This window comes from Lepidochelys kempii, chromosome 5 (genome assembly GCF_965140285.1).
Source record: "Lepidochelys kempii isolate rLepKem1 chromosome 5, rLepKem1.hap1, whole genome shotgun sequence".
NCBI lineage: Eukaryota > Metazoa > Chordata > Testudines > Cheloniidae > Lepidochelys > Lepidochelys kempii.
In genome coordinates this window covers 40,089,532-40,107,582 of record NC_136384.1, presented here as the reverse complement: position 1 = coordinate 40,107,582, position 18,051 = coordinate 40,089,532, and the positions used below count along the sequence as shown (strand labels likewise).

The window sequence follows — 18,051 nt, the reverse complement described above, 5'->3', positions numbered from 1 at the left end:
TTTTGGTTTGTTTGTTTGTTTGTTTTTTACACTCTGTTGCTGGTTGGTGCAATGGAAGCTGGTGTCTGCCAGATGTCTTTGATAGGATCTAGAACCGCCTCATTAATTGGGAGGACAGTTCTAGATGAGAAGGTGGTATGCAGAATTTCCACCAACTTGTGATATGTATCTGTCACCTCCTGTAGGGGAATCTGCAGCTCGTCTGCAGCCCTCTTGGTAACATCGAGAAAGTTCTTAAAATCTTCACTTAGTGATGAGGCCTGGGGAGCACAGTCTCATCTGGGAGAGATGAGGAGAAGTGTGCTGGAGGGGTCGCTTCTTTTTCAGGTTCTTTTTCCTGTTCTGAAAAGTTTCCTCCTGCGCTGACTCAGGTGTTCTGGACAGCCAGGCTGTAGCAAATCATCTGGTGGACTCTCCCTGAGAGACACTGGGGATGGTCACAACACGTGTGTGTATGTCATACTGAAGTGGCCGCTCTGGGGAGCCCCACTGGCTGGCCAGCTAGTCAGAACCCATGCACTGGGATCGGTGCCAATATGGCCGCACTGGGGAACCCCTCTGGCTGGCCAGTAGCTTGGAGGAGCTCTTTTTATGAGCCTTGCCAGGGGGAGTCTGCTGGTGTCTTCCCCCCACTTCTTCTTCTCCTCTTCACGACTCGACCCCTTTTGAAGTGAAGGCTTCAGGGACGGGGACGATCCGGGGTCAGCACCCACTGGAGTCCCCTGCAGACTGAAGTGTTTTCTCCATAGGGAGGAGTTTTAACTTCAGCTCCCAGCTCTTGTGAGGCTGCCGTTTTAGCTGTTGCAGGTAAAGCACTTCTGTGAGGCTCTCCCAGGCACAGTGAGAGTGTCTGGCCATTACAGGAACTGACTCCGGGCAGGAGAGCCACCACTTGGAGCAGAGAGAGCCAGGCAAGCTCCTGGGCAGGGGGGTGTCATCCTCTAGCAGGGAGAAATGCAGAAGGTGGTGTCTAGTTTTGTTTTTTTTTTTAAACTGAAAATAAAAAATGATGAGTCTACAGATGTCTGGGGGGGTGGGGTGGGGTGGTAGGGGAAATGCCCCCAGACAGGGCAGGAAACTGAAGTTCTTTTCCTTTCTCTCTCTAGCTCTTCTTCTTCTTTTCTTTTTTTTAACCCAAAGGAATAAAAATAAAATAAACACACACTAGCCTACCTACTTTTACGGAGAACAAAGGAGAACAAAATAAACAAACACTACTTATGCTAATGACACAGATAAGGAAGGGACAACTGCTCATTCAGTCTGAGGCCAAAGTGGTAGAGAAGGAAGACGGGGGCGGGGTTTGCCTGTGCAGTGCTAAATAGCCTGGAGGCAGACCACATGCCCGGGCTCAACAGGACACTGCTACCAAAAATCTCCAATTAGAGGCGCAGGGGCACGCATACACCTACAGTGGAGCACCCATAGGGACACTACTCGAAGAAGATCAATGCTACCACATTACTAAAATTGGTCCTACAAACTATGAATCACCTTCAGGATCAGATAAATTATGTAAGATATCAGCGGACGCTCTAGAAGAGTAGGAGGATAACAATCATCAGAACAGGCTCTGGGATATCATTGTCAGACCTATTACCTCTTCTGGTTTGGAAGCCAAAGGTGCATTTAAGAGAGGCAGACTCCTGATCAATCCACAGTAACATTCTACTTGCTTGACGATATCCTGGGATTAAACCAGGATAGTTTCTGTCTCTAAGGACTTTGAGAATAAGTACTGCATAATCCTAGGAGCCAGATGCAGCCATTCCCACCTCAGATTCTCAGTGGCTTATCCTCTATAAACAAGCTACTAATGATCAACACTGTATCTTTCTACTCCACAACTGTAACAGTGTGATGGGATCAATGGGGGGCAATCTAGGACTCTGGTACCACTGTGCCCCCTTAACTTACTATTCTGTGTTGTCTCTCACAATCCCTCCAGGTGCTGTTACCACTCAGTACAACTGCATGTGAAAACCCGCACCCACCTAGATTGCATGAATGCTCCCAGCGCTACTTACGAATCAAACAGAGAAAGGCACCAGCCAAATCCCTCCAGCTCCCAGCACTGTACCACAGGAATACACCATCTTACACTGCTAAAACCCTTTCTTGAGCACGGTAAATTTATTAATTGGTTCACCATTTCATTAATGGAAAGTAGACATATACCAGCCTTTGTAACCTGAGCAAATTTACCAAGCACTTCAGTCAAGCTCACTGGTAAGGATTAGAATAAGCTTATTGAGTACAAAAGATAGATTTTAAGTGATTATAAGCGATAGGCAAAGTCAGAGTAGTTTCCAAAGGAAAATAAAAGATAAGCACACAGTCTAAATTCTCAACCTTATTAGACTAGGTAATATCTATACTAAGCAATATCTAGACTAAGCAGTTTTTCTCACCCCACCGATACCGCAGGTTGGTTACAGTCTTTTGTATGCAGCCTCTCCCTGTTAGCCTAGGGACCAGTTTCCTCAGCTCCAGTGTTCTCGTTGTCTTCAGCGTAGGTGGCAGAGGAGAAAGGATAAACCACGAGGCCTCTGTCCTCTATTTTATATCCTCATTCCATGTGTTTGGAGAACACAAGTCCAGGCACGTCTGATGGGTGCTTCTGAGTCACCAGGCAACGCTGAGTAATTCCCCTGGTGTGGCCTTGTACAAGTGAGTCATTGAATTGTAACTCCCTTGTTGGACAATGGGGGTTGATGGTTGTTTGATACCCGCCTGGGTGCTGGTTACCTCCATTGTTGTTGTCTCTGCGGAGCTAATATCTGGGCAATTCCCCAACTCACAGCATATTTTAATAACCATACAATACAATCTCATAACTTCATAAGCACTAATGATATACATAGTTAGATAGAATAATGGCTTTCAGCAGATCATAACCTTTCCCATGATACCTTACATGGCATGCTTACATCACATGATACCTTGTACGGCATGGCATGCTATACGTAAGTGATGAATATGGGGGTTACAGGGTGGCTCCCCCAAGCTATAGAGTGTCACAAACAGGTATGAAGACAACACTCTTCACAGAGCATACAACATCATGACATGAACCCTGTCCATCCATATCATTTTTACAGCTAAAGTCATGTAGCTTGACAAGGGTAATGTCATCAATTAATAGTGAACAAATGGGACAAAGACCACAACAGATCAAATACGGGAGGAACCCTATATCACCACCTTTCTCTACAATACCTTTAACAGGTTGAAATTCTTCAATTTTGAGCTTAGTATACTGTCATAAATATAAAGGGAAGGGTAAACCCCTTTGAAATCCCTCCTGGCCAGGGGAAAGCTCCTCTCACCTGTAAAGGGTTAAGAAGCTAAAGGTAACCTCGCTGGCACCTGACCAAAATGACCAATGAGGAGACAAGATACTTTCAAAAGCTGGGAGGAGGGAAAGAAACAAAGGGTCTGTGTCTGTCTGTATGCTGGTTTCTGCCAGGGACAGAACAGGAATGGAGTCTTAGAACTTTTAGTAAGTAAGCTAGCTAGGTATGTGTTAGATTATGATTTCTTTAAATGGCTGAGAAAAGAATTGTGCTGAATAGAATAACTATTTCTGTCTGTGTATCTTTTTTGTAACTTAAGGTTTTGCCTAGAGGGGTTCTCTATGTTTTTGAATCTAATTACCCTGTAAGATATCTACCATCCTGATTTTACAGGGGGGATTTCTTTATTTCTATTTACTTCTATTTTTTATTAAAAGTCTTCTTGTAAAAAACTGAATGCTTTTTTCATTGTTCTCAGATCCAAGGGTTTGGGTCTGTGGTCACCTATGCAAATTGGTGAGGCTTTTTATCCAACATTTCCCAGGAAAGGGGGGTGCAAGTGTTGGGAGGATTGTTCATTGTTCTTAACATCCAAGGGTCTGGGTCTGTAGTCACCTAGGCAAATTGGTGAGGCTTTTTACCAAACCTTGTCCAGGAAGTGGGGTGCAAGGTTTTGGGAAGTATTTTGGGGGGAAGGACGCGTCCAAACAGCTCTTCCCCAGTAACCAGTATTGGTTTGGTGGTGGTAGCGGCCAGTCCAAGGATAAAGGGTGTAATATTTTGTACCTTGGGGAAGTTTTTGACCTAAGCTGGTAAAGATAAGCTTAGGAGGTTTTTCATGCATGTCCCCACATCTGTACCCCAGAGTTCAGAGTGGGGGAGGAACCTTGACATATACATAATCAGACAGATTTTGGATAGACAGTTAATAGGATGCACACAGTGGCTAGATCCATGAGCACTTCTACTGTAGGGGATTATTTTGACAGTCCAGGAAATGGCCTAGGCCACTGACAATAACTGGAACATTGGTTACTACATTTATTGCCAAAAACAGCTAAGCTAGTAGGACTTTGAAGCAACCTTAGCATAATTAGACAGGCCAGGATGGGTGGTGACTTACCACAAGAATTAGGCACAAGACCCTGCGCCATCCTATTGGGCTTTTTTTTAAAACAGCTCAAGTATGCAGCTTTGAAAAATACAAAGTCGGTTTATATTTGACTTCTGGTGTGTGTTTGTCGGGGCCCACAAGACTGCAGACTCTGCAAAAACATATCTGTTCAACTCATGACTGGAAACTTCTTGCTTAACTCTTGCTTAACGTGTTGTTGTTTTTTGATTGACAACCTATATAACACTAACATGCATAAAGGGTCTGAGTTAGGTGGACACTTCATGGACATATCTTAAGATCCCAGCAGCAGATGGAAGGCCAGCCACCAGAAACCTGTCACTGACCCTGTCGTAAATATAAAGGGAAGGGTAACCACCTTTCTGTATACAGTGCTATAAAATCCCTTCTGGCCAGAGACAAAACCCTTTCACCTGTAAATGGTTAAGAAGCTAAGATAACCTCGCTGGCACCTGACCCAAAATGACCAATGAGGGGACAAGATACTTTCAAATCGGGGACGGACGGGGGACGGACGGACAAAGGGTTTGTCTGTTTGTGTGATGCTTTTGCCGAGAAAAGATCAGGAATGCAGTCCTACACCCCTGTTAAGTTAGTAAGCAATCTAGCTAGAAATGCATTAGATTTCCTTTTGTTTAATGGCTGGTAAAATATGCTGTGCTGGATGGAATGTATTTTCCTGTTTTTGTGTCTTTTTGTAACTTAAGGTTTTGCCTAGAGGGATTCTCTATGTTTTGAATCTGATTACCCTGTAAGGTATTTACCATCCTGATTTTACAGAGGTGATTCTTTTACCTTTTCTTTAATTAAAATTCTTCTTTTAAGAACCTGATTGATTTTTCATTGTTCCTAAGATCCAAGCGTTTGGGTCTGTTTTCACGTGTACAAATTGGTGAGGATTCTTATCAAGCCTTCCCCAGGAAAGCGGGTGTAGGGTTTGGGGGGATATTTTAGGGGAAGACGTCTCCAAGTGGGCTCTTTCCCTGTTCTTTGTTTAAAACACTTGGTGGTGGCAGCATACAGTTCAAGGACAAGGCAAAGTTTGTACCTTGGGGAAGTTTTTAACCTAAGATGGTAAGAATAAGCTTAGGGGGTCTTTCATGCAGGTCCCCACATCTGTACCCTAGAGTTCAGAGTGGGGAAGGAACCTTGACAGACCCACTTAAAGACCACTCCAGATTTTGGTAATTATTGATGTGGGGTGCTCTAACAACCTATTGCAGACATGTGTAAGTGCCTGAGACTAAATAAAATAAAAGCTTTAAGCGAAAAAACACTCGTTTGCACTGTTTATACCAACTACCTATCAGACAAATGTGCTGTGTCCCTATTGATTTATTTCCTGACACTGCCTCACAAAGAATAAAGTTACCAAGACCTTTGGGTTCAGAAAACCCTGTGTAACAGTACCATGGGGTGAAGTGACTTTTGACTAAGGTCATGGAATACAAAAGCTTAGGAACAGAACATGACTCAATGTTCTAAAAGATAAGAAAGCGGGAGAAACATTTCAGAACGTGGACCGAACAGAATTTGTGGAATCCAAAGTAAACCCCTCTGTCCAGCACTCTAAATTCCTGATCCTTTCCCTAACCTAAGGGGGAGGATTGAAATTCAAACCCTTCTCCACACAGTCAACCCATTCTCTCTCCAGAAAAGTGATTAGTTTCACCAAAAGCGATGATCATGACTGTTTCAAGACTAGCAGACTCTAGGCAGGAAGAAGCCACTCAAAGAGTTCCTCTGTCTGGATTTTATCCTGGGTCTTCAAGCATCCTGTCTGCAGAGATCCTGGCACAGTTTTTGCTAGCCCCAAAACAAGCCTGGTCAGTCAGAATAAGATTACGATATTTTACAGACACCCGGAACTACTCTAATACAGACTCTTGGGGCTTAAATGGTAATAAGGCATGGATACCCTACATAATTTTGTCTTTCTGCCCTATGGATCACATCAAAACAAGCTCTGGAATTCCAGAGTTTGCAGAATAAGCCATTGCTCCAGAACCTTATAGGAAGACAGCTTCTGTTAATACTACTACCGCTACATTCTCTTCCTCCACACTCTGAGTAATAAGGTTGAGGTTCTACCTTATTTTAAATCTCTGACTCCTAAATAAGATTTTCTGAATGATATCCTTCTGTAAATGCAGTAGTTATGGCCATGTCAGTCCCAAGGTATTAGAGAGACAAGGTGGGTGAGGCAATATCTTTTATTGGACCAACTTCTGTTGGTGAGAGAAACAAGCTTTCAAGCCACACAGAGCTCTTCCAAACCTCAAGAAAAGCCTGTCTCTCGCTCCAACAGAAGTTGGTCCAATAAAAGATATTACCTCACCTACTTTGCCTCTCTATACTTCTTTAAAGAAATTTCCCACACAATACTCCAGATACTATACTAAGGGAATTTCTTGTGTCCATCAACTCAAAAAATTCATTACATTCCAATTATGTAGTCACATCATTGTTACATTACTTGTACAATAGGTAACTTGTAATCCATTCTGGATATTGCCTTCCCCCTCCCCCTGATGACAGCCAAAAGACGTTTAACAATGAATCTGTGGTCATAATCACCAGGACTTTGCTAGGGGAGTATTCACTTACCATCTGGAAATCCCCCTGGCCAAAGCAAGTTACACATCATTTTGGAAAAGTAGCTCTTGGAACTTAATCAGTCTTTTTCCCAGATGGCTGAAGGACTTCATTTTCTTGAACAGCTCTGGGGTCATTATATCTGAAAATCCTCTATCCTGCCTCTTCAAGAGGCACTGTCAAGTCACACAAGACATAATATGGTGACTGGGACACTTCATCTCATGTGTAGACTGAATTTTAGAGTCTACTGAAATCTCAGACATTTGATGAAATTTCATTTGTCTTGCTAGTGCTCCCTAAGGCCAGGGGGTGGGGGTGTGTGTGTGCAGGACAGAATGCCTGGATACTATTAGGATCTACAGGGATTGGCCAGAATAGTGGCTACTAGAGTGAAACATTCTCTATAGACTGGATTTATTGTACCCAGTTAAAGACATTAGGTAGCTGAAGAACAGGTCGTTTCCTTTGGTTAATCCTATGTTCAATTAGATTTTAACTCTTTATACGCTACAGTACACTCTGGCCATTTCTTTCTGGAGCCACAAATGAGCCAATTATGCACCCAGAACATCTTTTGCATCTCAGGATCTTCCTTTTGGCTATCATGCGGCTAAGTTCAGCTTGAATGGAAATCTGTCCATAACTGAAGCAGGTCTTGCATGGTGGTAGTATTTATGGGACTCTGGACTACAATTTGCCCTATTGCAGAGAACTAGAACCTGCATAACTAGCACTGACTCATTTAGAACTTGCTTCACTGAGACATTTGTATACATAGAATAGAATAGAATAAAATAGGAAATGGATGTGTATACCCAATACTAGCTGTGAGAAAGATAAATGGGTTTCGGTCATATATACTGACATGAATTCCTCAGGCCATATTGCTGCCAATACTGTAGGCAGAGTTTCAGTCTTGAGGATGGTATGTTGTGAATAGCAGTGCCCAAGATGTCTTGAAACCCATAAAGATGATGAAATACAACCAGGATGAACCTTTCCTTCCTAAGCACTTTTCTCCAGTGCTCCGATGTCCTAGAGATGCTCCATAGCTCAGTCGACTGGAATGTTTCAGGAAATTCCTGGATTGGGGACTTGACCTTTCCTAGTGATTTCATCAAGAATTCCAAGCCACATCCTTGTTCATTATTTTCTACAACCATTTGTTTTCAGAGTTATTGTGGGTTCTCCTTTTGAATAACAAGGAGCAGAAAGTCTGAAGGCTTTTAGCCACAAGGTCTAGCTTCCATTAGGTGGTTTTATTAATTAAGTGCATTTTAACATGGAATAGAAAATTTGTTGAACTAAAGAGTCTAATTGCTTACCTTCCCCTCCCACCATCAGGGAAAACACTTTTGTTTGCCTAAAGAAAAGCATTACACTCCATAATAAGTTGGTGCAAAAATAATATTTGCATATAGTCAAGTCAAAGCCATATTTGTTTTTATGACTAGTAATGGCTACTCTCGCCTGATGGTTATGACATTTTTTTAAACAAAGTCCTGAATTCTAAAAGATCATTGCTGAAGCACATCGAACTCCTTTCCACCAGATGATTGACAACAACTTGAGCAAAACATTGAAACTTCAGCTGAGAACTTTCATCAAATTGTTGAATGTGGCACTGATTCTCAATACAATATGGATTTAATTATTTTGCTCTTTGTGGGGCTATACCTAAAGCCCATTCAGAAGTGAATTTTAAGTGAAGTGTCCTGCTACAAATATACTGAACCAGTGGTCCATGATCTGTACTGGCTGGCTGTGAGTTTCTGGGCGTAATTTAAGGTGTTGGTTTAGATCTATAAGACCCTATAGCACCATCCTACCTGAGATACAATCTCTCACCTCATGCTGTACTGCCATAGTTGAAATCTGTGGTGGTATTTCTGTTACACTCCCCGTGACGTAAACAATAGTGGGCTGCTGGCAGGACGCTCTGCATGAAGGTCTCTTTCCTGTAGAAAGCACTCCCCATTTTGTTTTACAGCGACCAAAACGTGTTGACATGAGAACAAGCTCAACGGAACTTCTTTCTCAGAAAGCTGCTTACAAAAGTAAATATTGCCTAAGGGTTGCATACGGAAAGTGGGAGATTTATCTTATTTTTGTTGCACAGTTATTTAGCTGCTGGTGGTGTTGTTTTTGGTAGGGTGGTAAACAGTATCAAAATAAAATCTTAATAAAAATATGAAATTAATTACTGTAGACCCAAAGCATAAAGTTAGCTCTGCTTAATTTTAACTGTGGCATTTAAGTACATATTTAAAGAATTTCCTCTCCAACTTGAATTCTTCCAAAGAGAAGCATCAGTATGTTCTGGGGTAAATTCTTAAAATAAGGCAGGCATCACAAATATAGATTTCTTAACAATTATTAGGAGCGTGTACGAAGGTATGAGCTGCTCATTTCATACCTGTTACTTCCCTCCATCTAATTCAGACGTATGACTGAGAAAAAACACGGGTAATCTCTGAATTTAAGATACGTGGAAGGGCAATGTAGGATAACTATGAAAATCAAGACCACTTCGACAATACTATGTTACCAAATTTATACCCAAAAAGAGATGTTCAAAAGATACAGAAGGAAGATTAACAGGAAGCGTCTAGCAATTACAAAGATGGTGGACATGTAAATCTGAAGTTAAATAGTGAACCATCTACAAAACCTTGGCCCTTTGTAATTGCAGTACTTTTCCTTGAAGCACAATTTCAGTCATTAGTATTAAGATACATGGGAAGATCATAGGAGAGGGACTACGTTAAGCCTGCCTACTATAAGGAACACATCTCATCAACCTTCATAATAAAATACGAAGTACTGAAATTAATCTTAGAAAATATGATAAATGGTCATGACCAATTCAGAAATTGGAACTTCTACATTTTCTTTTATGATTTAAAATTATTCTTCTGAAAAATCCATTTGCTATAGCAATTAGTTCATCCATTTCCAAAAGCACATAAAAGTGCAGAAAATAATTAAAGGAAAGCAAAGAAATATTTGCGTAACAAAAATTACTGTGTACAGTGTTGTTGTAATACACGCAAAACTACCTTCACCAAACAAGGACATTCCACCGGAGAAGCAGATCACATCATGGAATGGGCCATCCAAATGCTCCAAGAGAACCTGCTTCAGTACAGAAATAAAACCCGCTCCAACGGCATACCCCTAGTTGTCACCTACCACCCCACAGTGGAACCCATATGGGGTATCAAACAACTACAACCCGTATTCGATGGGGACCCCATCCTGAAAGAAATCTTTCCTGAACCCCCTCTTCTAGCCTTCAAACAACCCCTCAATCTCTCCAAGCTCATCATCAGAAGCAAGCTCCGCAAAGACCAGAACACACCAACTCAAAACAGCACCAGACCCTGCTAGAACAACAGATGCAAAATTTGCAGACTTCTCCATGGCTACGATTATCAACATTCCCCACAACACATCTTTCAAGACTCATGGGTCGAACACATAGAATCATAGAATATCAGGGTGAAAGGGACCTCAGGAGGTCATCTAGTCCAACCCCCTGCTCAAAGCAGGACCAATCCCCAGTTTTTGCCCCAGATCCCTCAATGGCCCCCTCAGGGATTGAACTCACAACCCTGGGTTTAACAGGCCAATGCTCAAACCACTGAACTATTCCCCCACCCCGACAAGAAGTCAGACACTCCGGCATCCCCCAAAAGAGAAGTTGACCCTGGTCCAGCTGTGGGCTCACAACATGCCTATCACAACATGTGGTATACCTGTTGTATTAAATGCCCCAATAGCAACATGGATGAAACCAGACAAACAATATGCTTTCAAATGGATTCAAACAGGAAAATGATAAAAGACAAAAACACCACATAACCTGTGGGTGAACACTTTTCACAAAACAATCACTCTGTATCTGACCCATCAGTCTTCATCCTCAAAGGAAATCTGTACATTACTTTCAAAAGACAAACCTGGGGGCTTAAACTCATAACTGTGTTAGACGCTAAAAATCATGGATTGACTGGAGACACTGGATTTATGGCTTATTACTACAATGTATAACTAGTGCCCTACCAAATTCATGGCTGTGAAAAATGCGTCACAGACTGTGAAATCTGGTCTCCCCCGTGATATCTGGTCTTTTGTGTACTTTTATCCTATACTATACAGATTTCACTGGGGTGGGGGTGGGGGAGAGAAGACCAGCATTTCTCAAACTGGGGGTCCCAATGCAAAAGAGGGTCATGGGGGGGGGGGTCGCGATGTTATTGTAGGGGGGTTGCAGTATTGCCACCCTTACTCCTGCACTGCCTTTAAAACTGGGTGGTCAGAGAGCAGCGGCTGCTGGCCAGGCACCCAGCTTTGAAGGCAGCACCCACTAGCAGTGCAGAAGTAAGTCTGGCAATACCTTATCATGCCACCCTTACTTCTGAGCTGCTGCCTTCAGAGTTGGGTCAGGACTCTTACAGTTACAACACCATGAAATGTTAGATTTAAATATCTGAACTCATGAAATTTGTGATTTTTAAAATCCTAGGACGGTGAAATTGACCAAAACAAACCATGAATTTGGTAGGCCCTATGTATAACCCACAAACAACTCCCCTTCCAGCTGTTTACCCTCCTCCTTCCTTTTCTCCCTATTACTAGAGGGGTGTTAATGGGCCACTTCACCTTGAATGGTTCCTTGAAATGTATGTTAACTACTTATGGCAAACAATCCATTCCACCTTGTGTTTAGCTGTGACACTCTAAGGGCAAGTCTACACTTAAAACTTTGCATCAGTGCAGCTGTGCTTCTGCAGCGCTTTAATGAAGACAATCTACACTGTCAGGAGAGAGCTCTCCTGTCAGCATAGTTAATCCTCCCCTATGGGTGTACTTACCTCCCCGAGAGGCGGTAGTTATGTCGGAAGGAGGCCTTCTCCAGCCAACATGCTGTCTATGCCATGGGGTTAGGTCAGTATAACTATGTCGCTCAGAGGTATGGGTTTTTCACACTCCTGAGCAACATAGTTATACCCATATACATCTGTAGTGTAGACCAGACCTCAGTAAGTTTCCCAGACCTGAAGAAGAGTTCTGTAAAAGCTCAAAAGCTTGTCTCTCTCACCAGCATAAGTTGGTCCAATAAAAGATATTATCTCAACCACCTTCTCTCTCTAAAAATTACTGCAGTATTTTTAAATTCTCAAAAGAGTTATACAAAAAGGTGAAGAAAATCCATTTCCTAAGGACTGAACCCCTTAAAGTTTCAGCAAGAAGTTATATTTCACTGACACACATACAAACCTACCCCATCCACGTCATTACTGCCTGATTGGATAACTTACTTCAAGACACACACACATGCACACACACATATAATTTGAAAATTTACTACCTGAATATTAATGATTTGGAATGGAGCCATTAATTCTTTATGTTCTCCTGAGTAGTAAGTAGGATTATTATCTGATTAAGCAAGTAGAATAGTCAGCTATTCTCTACACACAAACGCAATGTTATTATTTGATTTGGTGTTAAGCTTTGAGGGGCTTTTATAAAATCAGTGACTGTGCAGTCTTGATGGAACACTATGAAGTCCAACTCAGTTGATTTTTTTTTTTGCAATAAGTAAGCAAATAAACTATATATAGCTGAATTATATTTCCAAAATTAATTGTCAAGTAACATTCAGTTGCTAAGCAACTTCAGTTAGTTCTACATTTTAAAAGCACTCACACTGCATGTATGAATATACATCATATAGTCTCCAAACATAAGACCCACGGAATCTTTTGTGAAACATATGTCTCCAAGAACATACAGCCTCATAAATACAAATTACACCATAGAGAATAAACGGATATTTGTGCAGCGATACCTATCAAAATTAGCCTACCAACCAGCAAATATTTTGGATGAAATTTTGGACCCATTGAAGTCAATGGCAAATCTCCAATTGACTTCAACTGCTCCAGAATGTCGCCCTTTGTCTTTAACTAGGAAACAGTCCATTAATAAAAAGCATCATCTGCAGTTTGTTTCTTTGCCTTTTTAAGTACAAAGCACTTAAAATGTTGATTGATTTAAACACAATCAGGGTGCAAGAAAATGGGAAATTCTTTAAGTCACTCAAAGCTTGTTCAAGCATTTTGAATAGTAAGAATTTTGATATCTCAACTTCTTACAGCCTTAGTTATCTTATTAATAGAACATGAACAACGTTGTTAGTATAGAAAACAGAATCCTTATTATGAAGACTCACCAAGAAGGGCAGACATATTCTGAAAGATTCGAAGCAGCTCAGGAGTAAGACAAGGGCTATTCTCCAATGTCACTAACCTAAGAGTAGATTAAATACAACACTGGTTATATTTAGTTCCCTGTTTCGCATAATAAACATGATAAGAGGAACAATTTTGACAGGTGTAAAAATATTGTAATCTTCTAGTATCGATATAAAATCTCTCCAAATGAAGAATGCCACAATTATTTGAAATGATTATCTTTCAAGAGTATTTCCCACGCTGCTGGTCTGTGGAATACTTGCTTGTTCTGTCATCTCAAAAGAATGGGGGAAAGAAGGAAACATTTTTATGCCTCTCTATTTTTGTTTTTAAATGACGACTGTTTGAAGCTGCTCAGCAGTTTGGAATGTTCAAAGTATCCACATGGGAGGGGGATTAATGGGCAGAGTGCAGGTAAGGTGGATAAAGTTGCATGCTACATGCATCAAGACAACATAGTAGCATTCTAGACCTCTAAGAAATTTCAAAGAGTCACCAGTTAAAGAAACCCATGCTACAGAAATGTCTCCTTATCCCCTCAAAATATCGTTGTTCTGAGGTGTAATATCCTGCATTGGTGACAATCAGGTGAGAGCAGACTACATTCATCATTCTATGTTCCAATTTATAATTCCTGTGGATACAAAAATCAATGAAATTTCTCATTATGTATATAAGCAAAGCACATGATTAAAAAAACACTACATCCTCAGACAGTCAAACCTTCTGGATTGTTCCCAACACCAGCACTGCTATAAAATGTCCAAGACCCATGAATTGGTAAACTGAAAGGGTATTATGGCACTTGACTTAGAAACAGCATCAAGCACCCTATGTTTCACGATTACTGCATCCAGTACTCCCATAAAAAATGTTTTTAAACTTACTGTTTGTTATAGATAAAAAAGCTTGTTTAGAGACTGGCATATGTGGTTTGTAACTGGGATGCCAATTTATGCCATAGGAACCTCTCACTACAGAGGAGGGCAGTAATTCAGCTTGAATCACTATTTTCTGTCTTTAGAATTTTATCTACCTCTGATATTATCAGCAACTCATTCTTCCCAGTAAACCCGGTTACTGAGGGTTTTTTTTTTTTTTTTTTTTTTTTTTTTTTTTAACATTAATTCATTCAACAGACAGCAGGAGTTCTTAAAAATTATTAACCTGTATTTCACCCCTTAAAACTTAGCATCTCCTCCACTGGTCAAAGCACCAATAGTCCATAGTTTGCTTGATCCCAAATCTGAGCTTGCCACATGGTCAGTTTAGTGTACATATTACATATATGTTTCCAAGCAAGTCTTTTTTTTTGTAATAGTGATAGAAATGTTAATGTGCACTGTTCTCTTCTCTTGGGGAAAATAAGAAAAAAAAAAAATATCTGCTGAGCAAAGTTCTTCCACTTACCATAATTCCAAGCCATCTTCCAGAAGATAAACATGTGGAGGCTGGGAAACATCTGTACTTAGCTGAATAATTGGAAGTAGGAAAGGGTAGAGGTTCTTGCTCTCTGCTCCTAATCCCTGCAGGAGGAATAAACAAAAGAACGTAAAACAATTTAAAAAAAATCTGATCTGAAACAGAAAATTCAAGATATTTTCTTTTTAGGCCACACCTATTTTCTACCATTACTCATTACACCAACGAAGTCAGCTGGATTTCATTTTTTACAATTAGTAATGGAACACAACAAATTCTAGCATACTGGCACTAAAAATAAAACCTTAAGCCTAGCACACACAGTCACTACATTTTTATGCCACATATTACACTAGAGCACATATATATAAAACCACACACTTTAAAATGTCTTGGGCAACAGACACGTCAGCAAACCAATTTAGACTTTCACTACTTAGGGAAAACTGATTAAGATTTGTCTTTAGACCCATTCAGGTTTAATCTTTAAACCCACTGGGATAGTAGAAGCAGCAGCATTTGGGGATGGCCTGTTCTCTTCTCTTTGAGGTGAACATATGAGAAAATAAAAACTAATGGATTGGCGAGGAAGAGAGGCTGGGGTTTCACAGCACCTTCCATCTAAGTCCTACCATCCATATATCCCTCTGCAGTTAATCGCCTGAGTCAGGAATCCCACCACCACTGTTTAGAGGATAAGGCCTAAGACAGGTTCTGGGGCTTGCTAGAGCAGCATCAGCAGAAGGATCTCAAACCAGACTTTGGAACTACACCTTTAACCCGATATAACGCAACCCGATATAACACGAATTCGGATATAATGCTGTAAAACAGTGCTCCGGGGGGGGAAAAGAGGGGAGCTGAGTGCTCCAGTGGATGAAAGCAAGTTCGATATAACACGGCAAGATTTTTTGGCTCCCGAGGACAGAATTATAACGGGGTACAGGTGTATATGACTAATGATATACAAACTAAAATATATCAATTGTACACAGCAAGTAAATATAATTATTATATCACTCCTGATCCCTCTTCAAATATTTAGTGGGCAGTAAAATTATGAAAAGTTTGCAAAACTGATTATAAAGAGTATACACATTTTAAAATCATTTCAATGTCAATCATGCTTTCTCTAGAAAAACTTTAGAGTAGCACAGATGGAGCCTATAAATACTTAATGGAAACAAGAGGATACAAAATTTTAAAACAGGGAAAGCTGTTAAAATTTACTTTGTGGATTTTATCACACCTTAAAGCTTTTGAAATGTTCTTGAAACAGGAATAATACAAATTCTTCTAACAAGGATTCATATTTATGGCGACAGTGATTTTTCTAATAACTAATATAAAGAACGACCTCTACTTGTAGCTATAAGGCACAGAAAACACACCACACAACCTAACACATCTTTAAAATCAATTTAATCTAATCTGGGACTAACATGCCTTAATTTTAAAACATGGTTATTGTATATTCTCACTACGGAGCAGAATTAAGGAAGTTTGATATAGTAACTCTCCATTTCCATAAGCTAATGTTTGGATTTATTTTATGCTTTAATTTTATCTCAGAAATTCCTGGGTGACTTCTTGTTTTTGTAATAATTATACCTTGCCTGTAACATATTTCACCCTAAATTACTGCATTGTACTCTCAACCTTAACTCTATCTCAACAGTTCCTTTCTTTGACTATAAGGTGGTATGGAGAGATACCTACTCTGGACTTCCTCTTTTCCGATAATAGAGATGAGGTATTATCAGAGATTGATGTGTCAGAAGAAAAGGTGCTTGGAGAAACTAGTATTTTGGAAAGTAATAAGTCACCAGGCCCAGAGGGTATACATCCAAGAGTTTGAAGGAGTTTAAGTATGTAGTGGCTGAACTTCCAACAAATATATGCAATCTCTCACTAAAAACATCTCCTGCACCACTGTAGCAAATGGTGTACTTATATTTTAAAAAAAAAAATCTAGGGGTGAACTGGGAAACTACAGTCCAGTAAATCTTAAATCTGTACCTGATAAACTGGTTGAAACAATCATTCAAATTCAAATGATAAAACACCTCAATCTCTGATAGTACCTTATCTCTATTATCAAGTTACTCCACTCAAGCTAGCCTAGCTCGAGAGAAACCAAGCTCTAGAGCAGGGGTGGGCAAACTTTTTGGCCCAAGGGCCACATTGGAGTTGCACAATTGTATGGAGGGCCGGGTAGGGAAGGCCGTGCCTCCCCAAATGGCCTGGCCCCCACTCCCTACCTGCACCCTCCCACTTCCCACCCCCCTCACAACCCCCAACCCATCCAACCCCCCCCTTGACCCCTGACCGCCCCCACCCCTAACCACACCCCAGGACCCCACCCCCATTCAACTCCCCCTGTTCCCTGACTGCCCCAACCCCTATCCACACCCACTGGGGCCCCATCCCCTATCCAACTCCCCCTGCTCCCCGTCCCCTGACCGCCCCCCCCCCGAACCTCTGCCCCATCCAACTATCCCCTGCTCCCTGTACCCTGATTTCGCCCCATGACCCCCTGCTCCTTTATCCGACCCCCCCGCTCCCCTCACCATGCCAGAGCCAGCCATGGCGGGCCAGAGTGCTGATGGCGCAGCGAGCTGAGGCTGTGAGGGAGGAGGGACAGTAGGGGAGGAGCTGGGGGCTAGCCTCCCTGGGAAGGAGCTCAAAGGCCAGGCAGGATGGTCCCGTGGGCCAGATGTGGCCTACGGGCCGTAGTTTGCCCACCTCTACCCTCTGGAGCCAGGGCCGGATTAAGACATTCTGAGGCCCTAAAGTGTGTCAAGTGTAAGAGGCCCCATACCATTAAAAAAATAATGTATTATTTTCACAGAAAGGACATTTAATATATAAACACATATATACAAAGTCAAAGTTGTAAAAATAGAATAATAATCTAACTAAAACATGTCTTGCAATATGCTTGTTTACATTATAAAATAGTTTCAAATGAACATATTTTTGTCTATGATTTCTTAATTAGTAGATATGAAAACTTTATATCTACAGCAACACAAAAGCAGTTACAGTTACACAGACCAGCTTACTTAATGGAAGCAGTACAACCTACAGTATGTCTGTTTGCACATCACATTAATTTTAACACTGAAATTTAAAACATTTTCTTTCACGATTTTTGGAGAGCAAAGTCATTGATGACATCCTCAAATGATAAGCTACGGAGTTTGTCACTTTCAGTGCACAGAATGCTTAGGGCAGAATTCTGTCTAGAAAATGCTGCAAGAAAAGCTCTCTCTCTTCGCATTTGCTTCTCTGTCCGCTGTCTCCCCCAGAGCCACTAATTAATCACAAGTAAACA

General features: G+C 41.2%; 1 protein-coding gene across 4 annotated transcripts in view; it reads right to left on the bottom strand.

Annotated features, from left to right (window-relative positions):
* Positions 1 to 18,051, bottom strand: part of IPO11 (importin 11) — a 295,012-nt gene that overhangs the window by 146,211 nt on the left and 130,750 nt on the right. For 3 of the 4 annotated variants that reach the window (XR_012158885.2, XM_073344033.2, XM_073344035.2), the window contains exons 22-24: positions 14,703 to 14,818; positions 13,789 to 13,926; positions 13,271 to 13,347 (exon numbers count right to left, since the gene is read on the bottom strand). Coding sequence is in view for 3 of the 4 variants with exons in the window: in XM_073344033.2 (XP_073200134.1) it covers positions 13,271 to 13,347; positions 13,789 to 13,926; positions 14,703 to 14,818 (331 nt within the window). In the remaining variant the exon portion in view is untranslated. The remainder of the gene's footprint in view (positions 1 to 13,270; positions 13,348 to 13,788; positions 13,927 to 14,702; positions 14,819 to 18,051) is intronic. The other variant, XM_073344034.2, reaches the window with a different exon arrangement.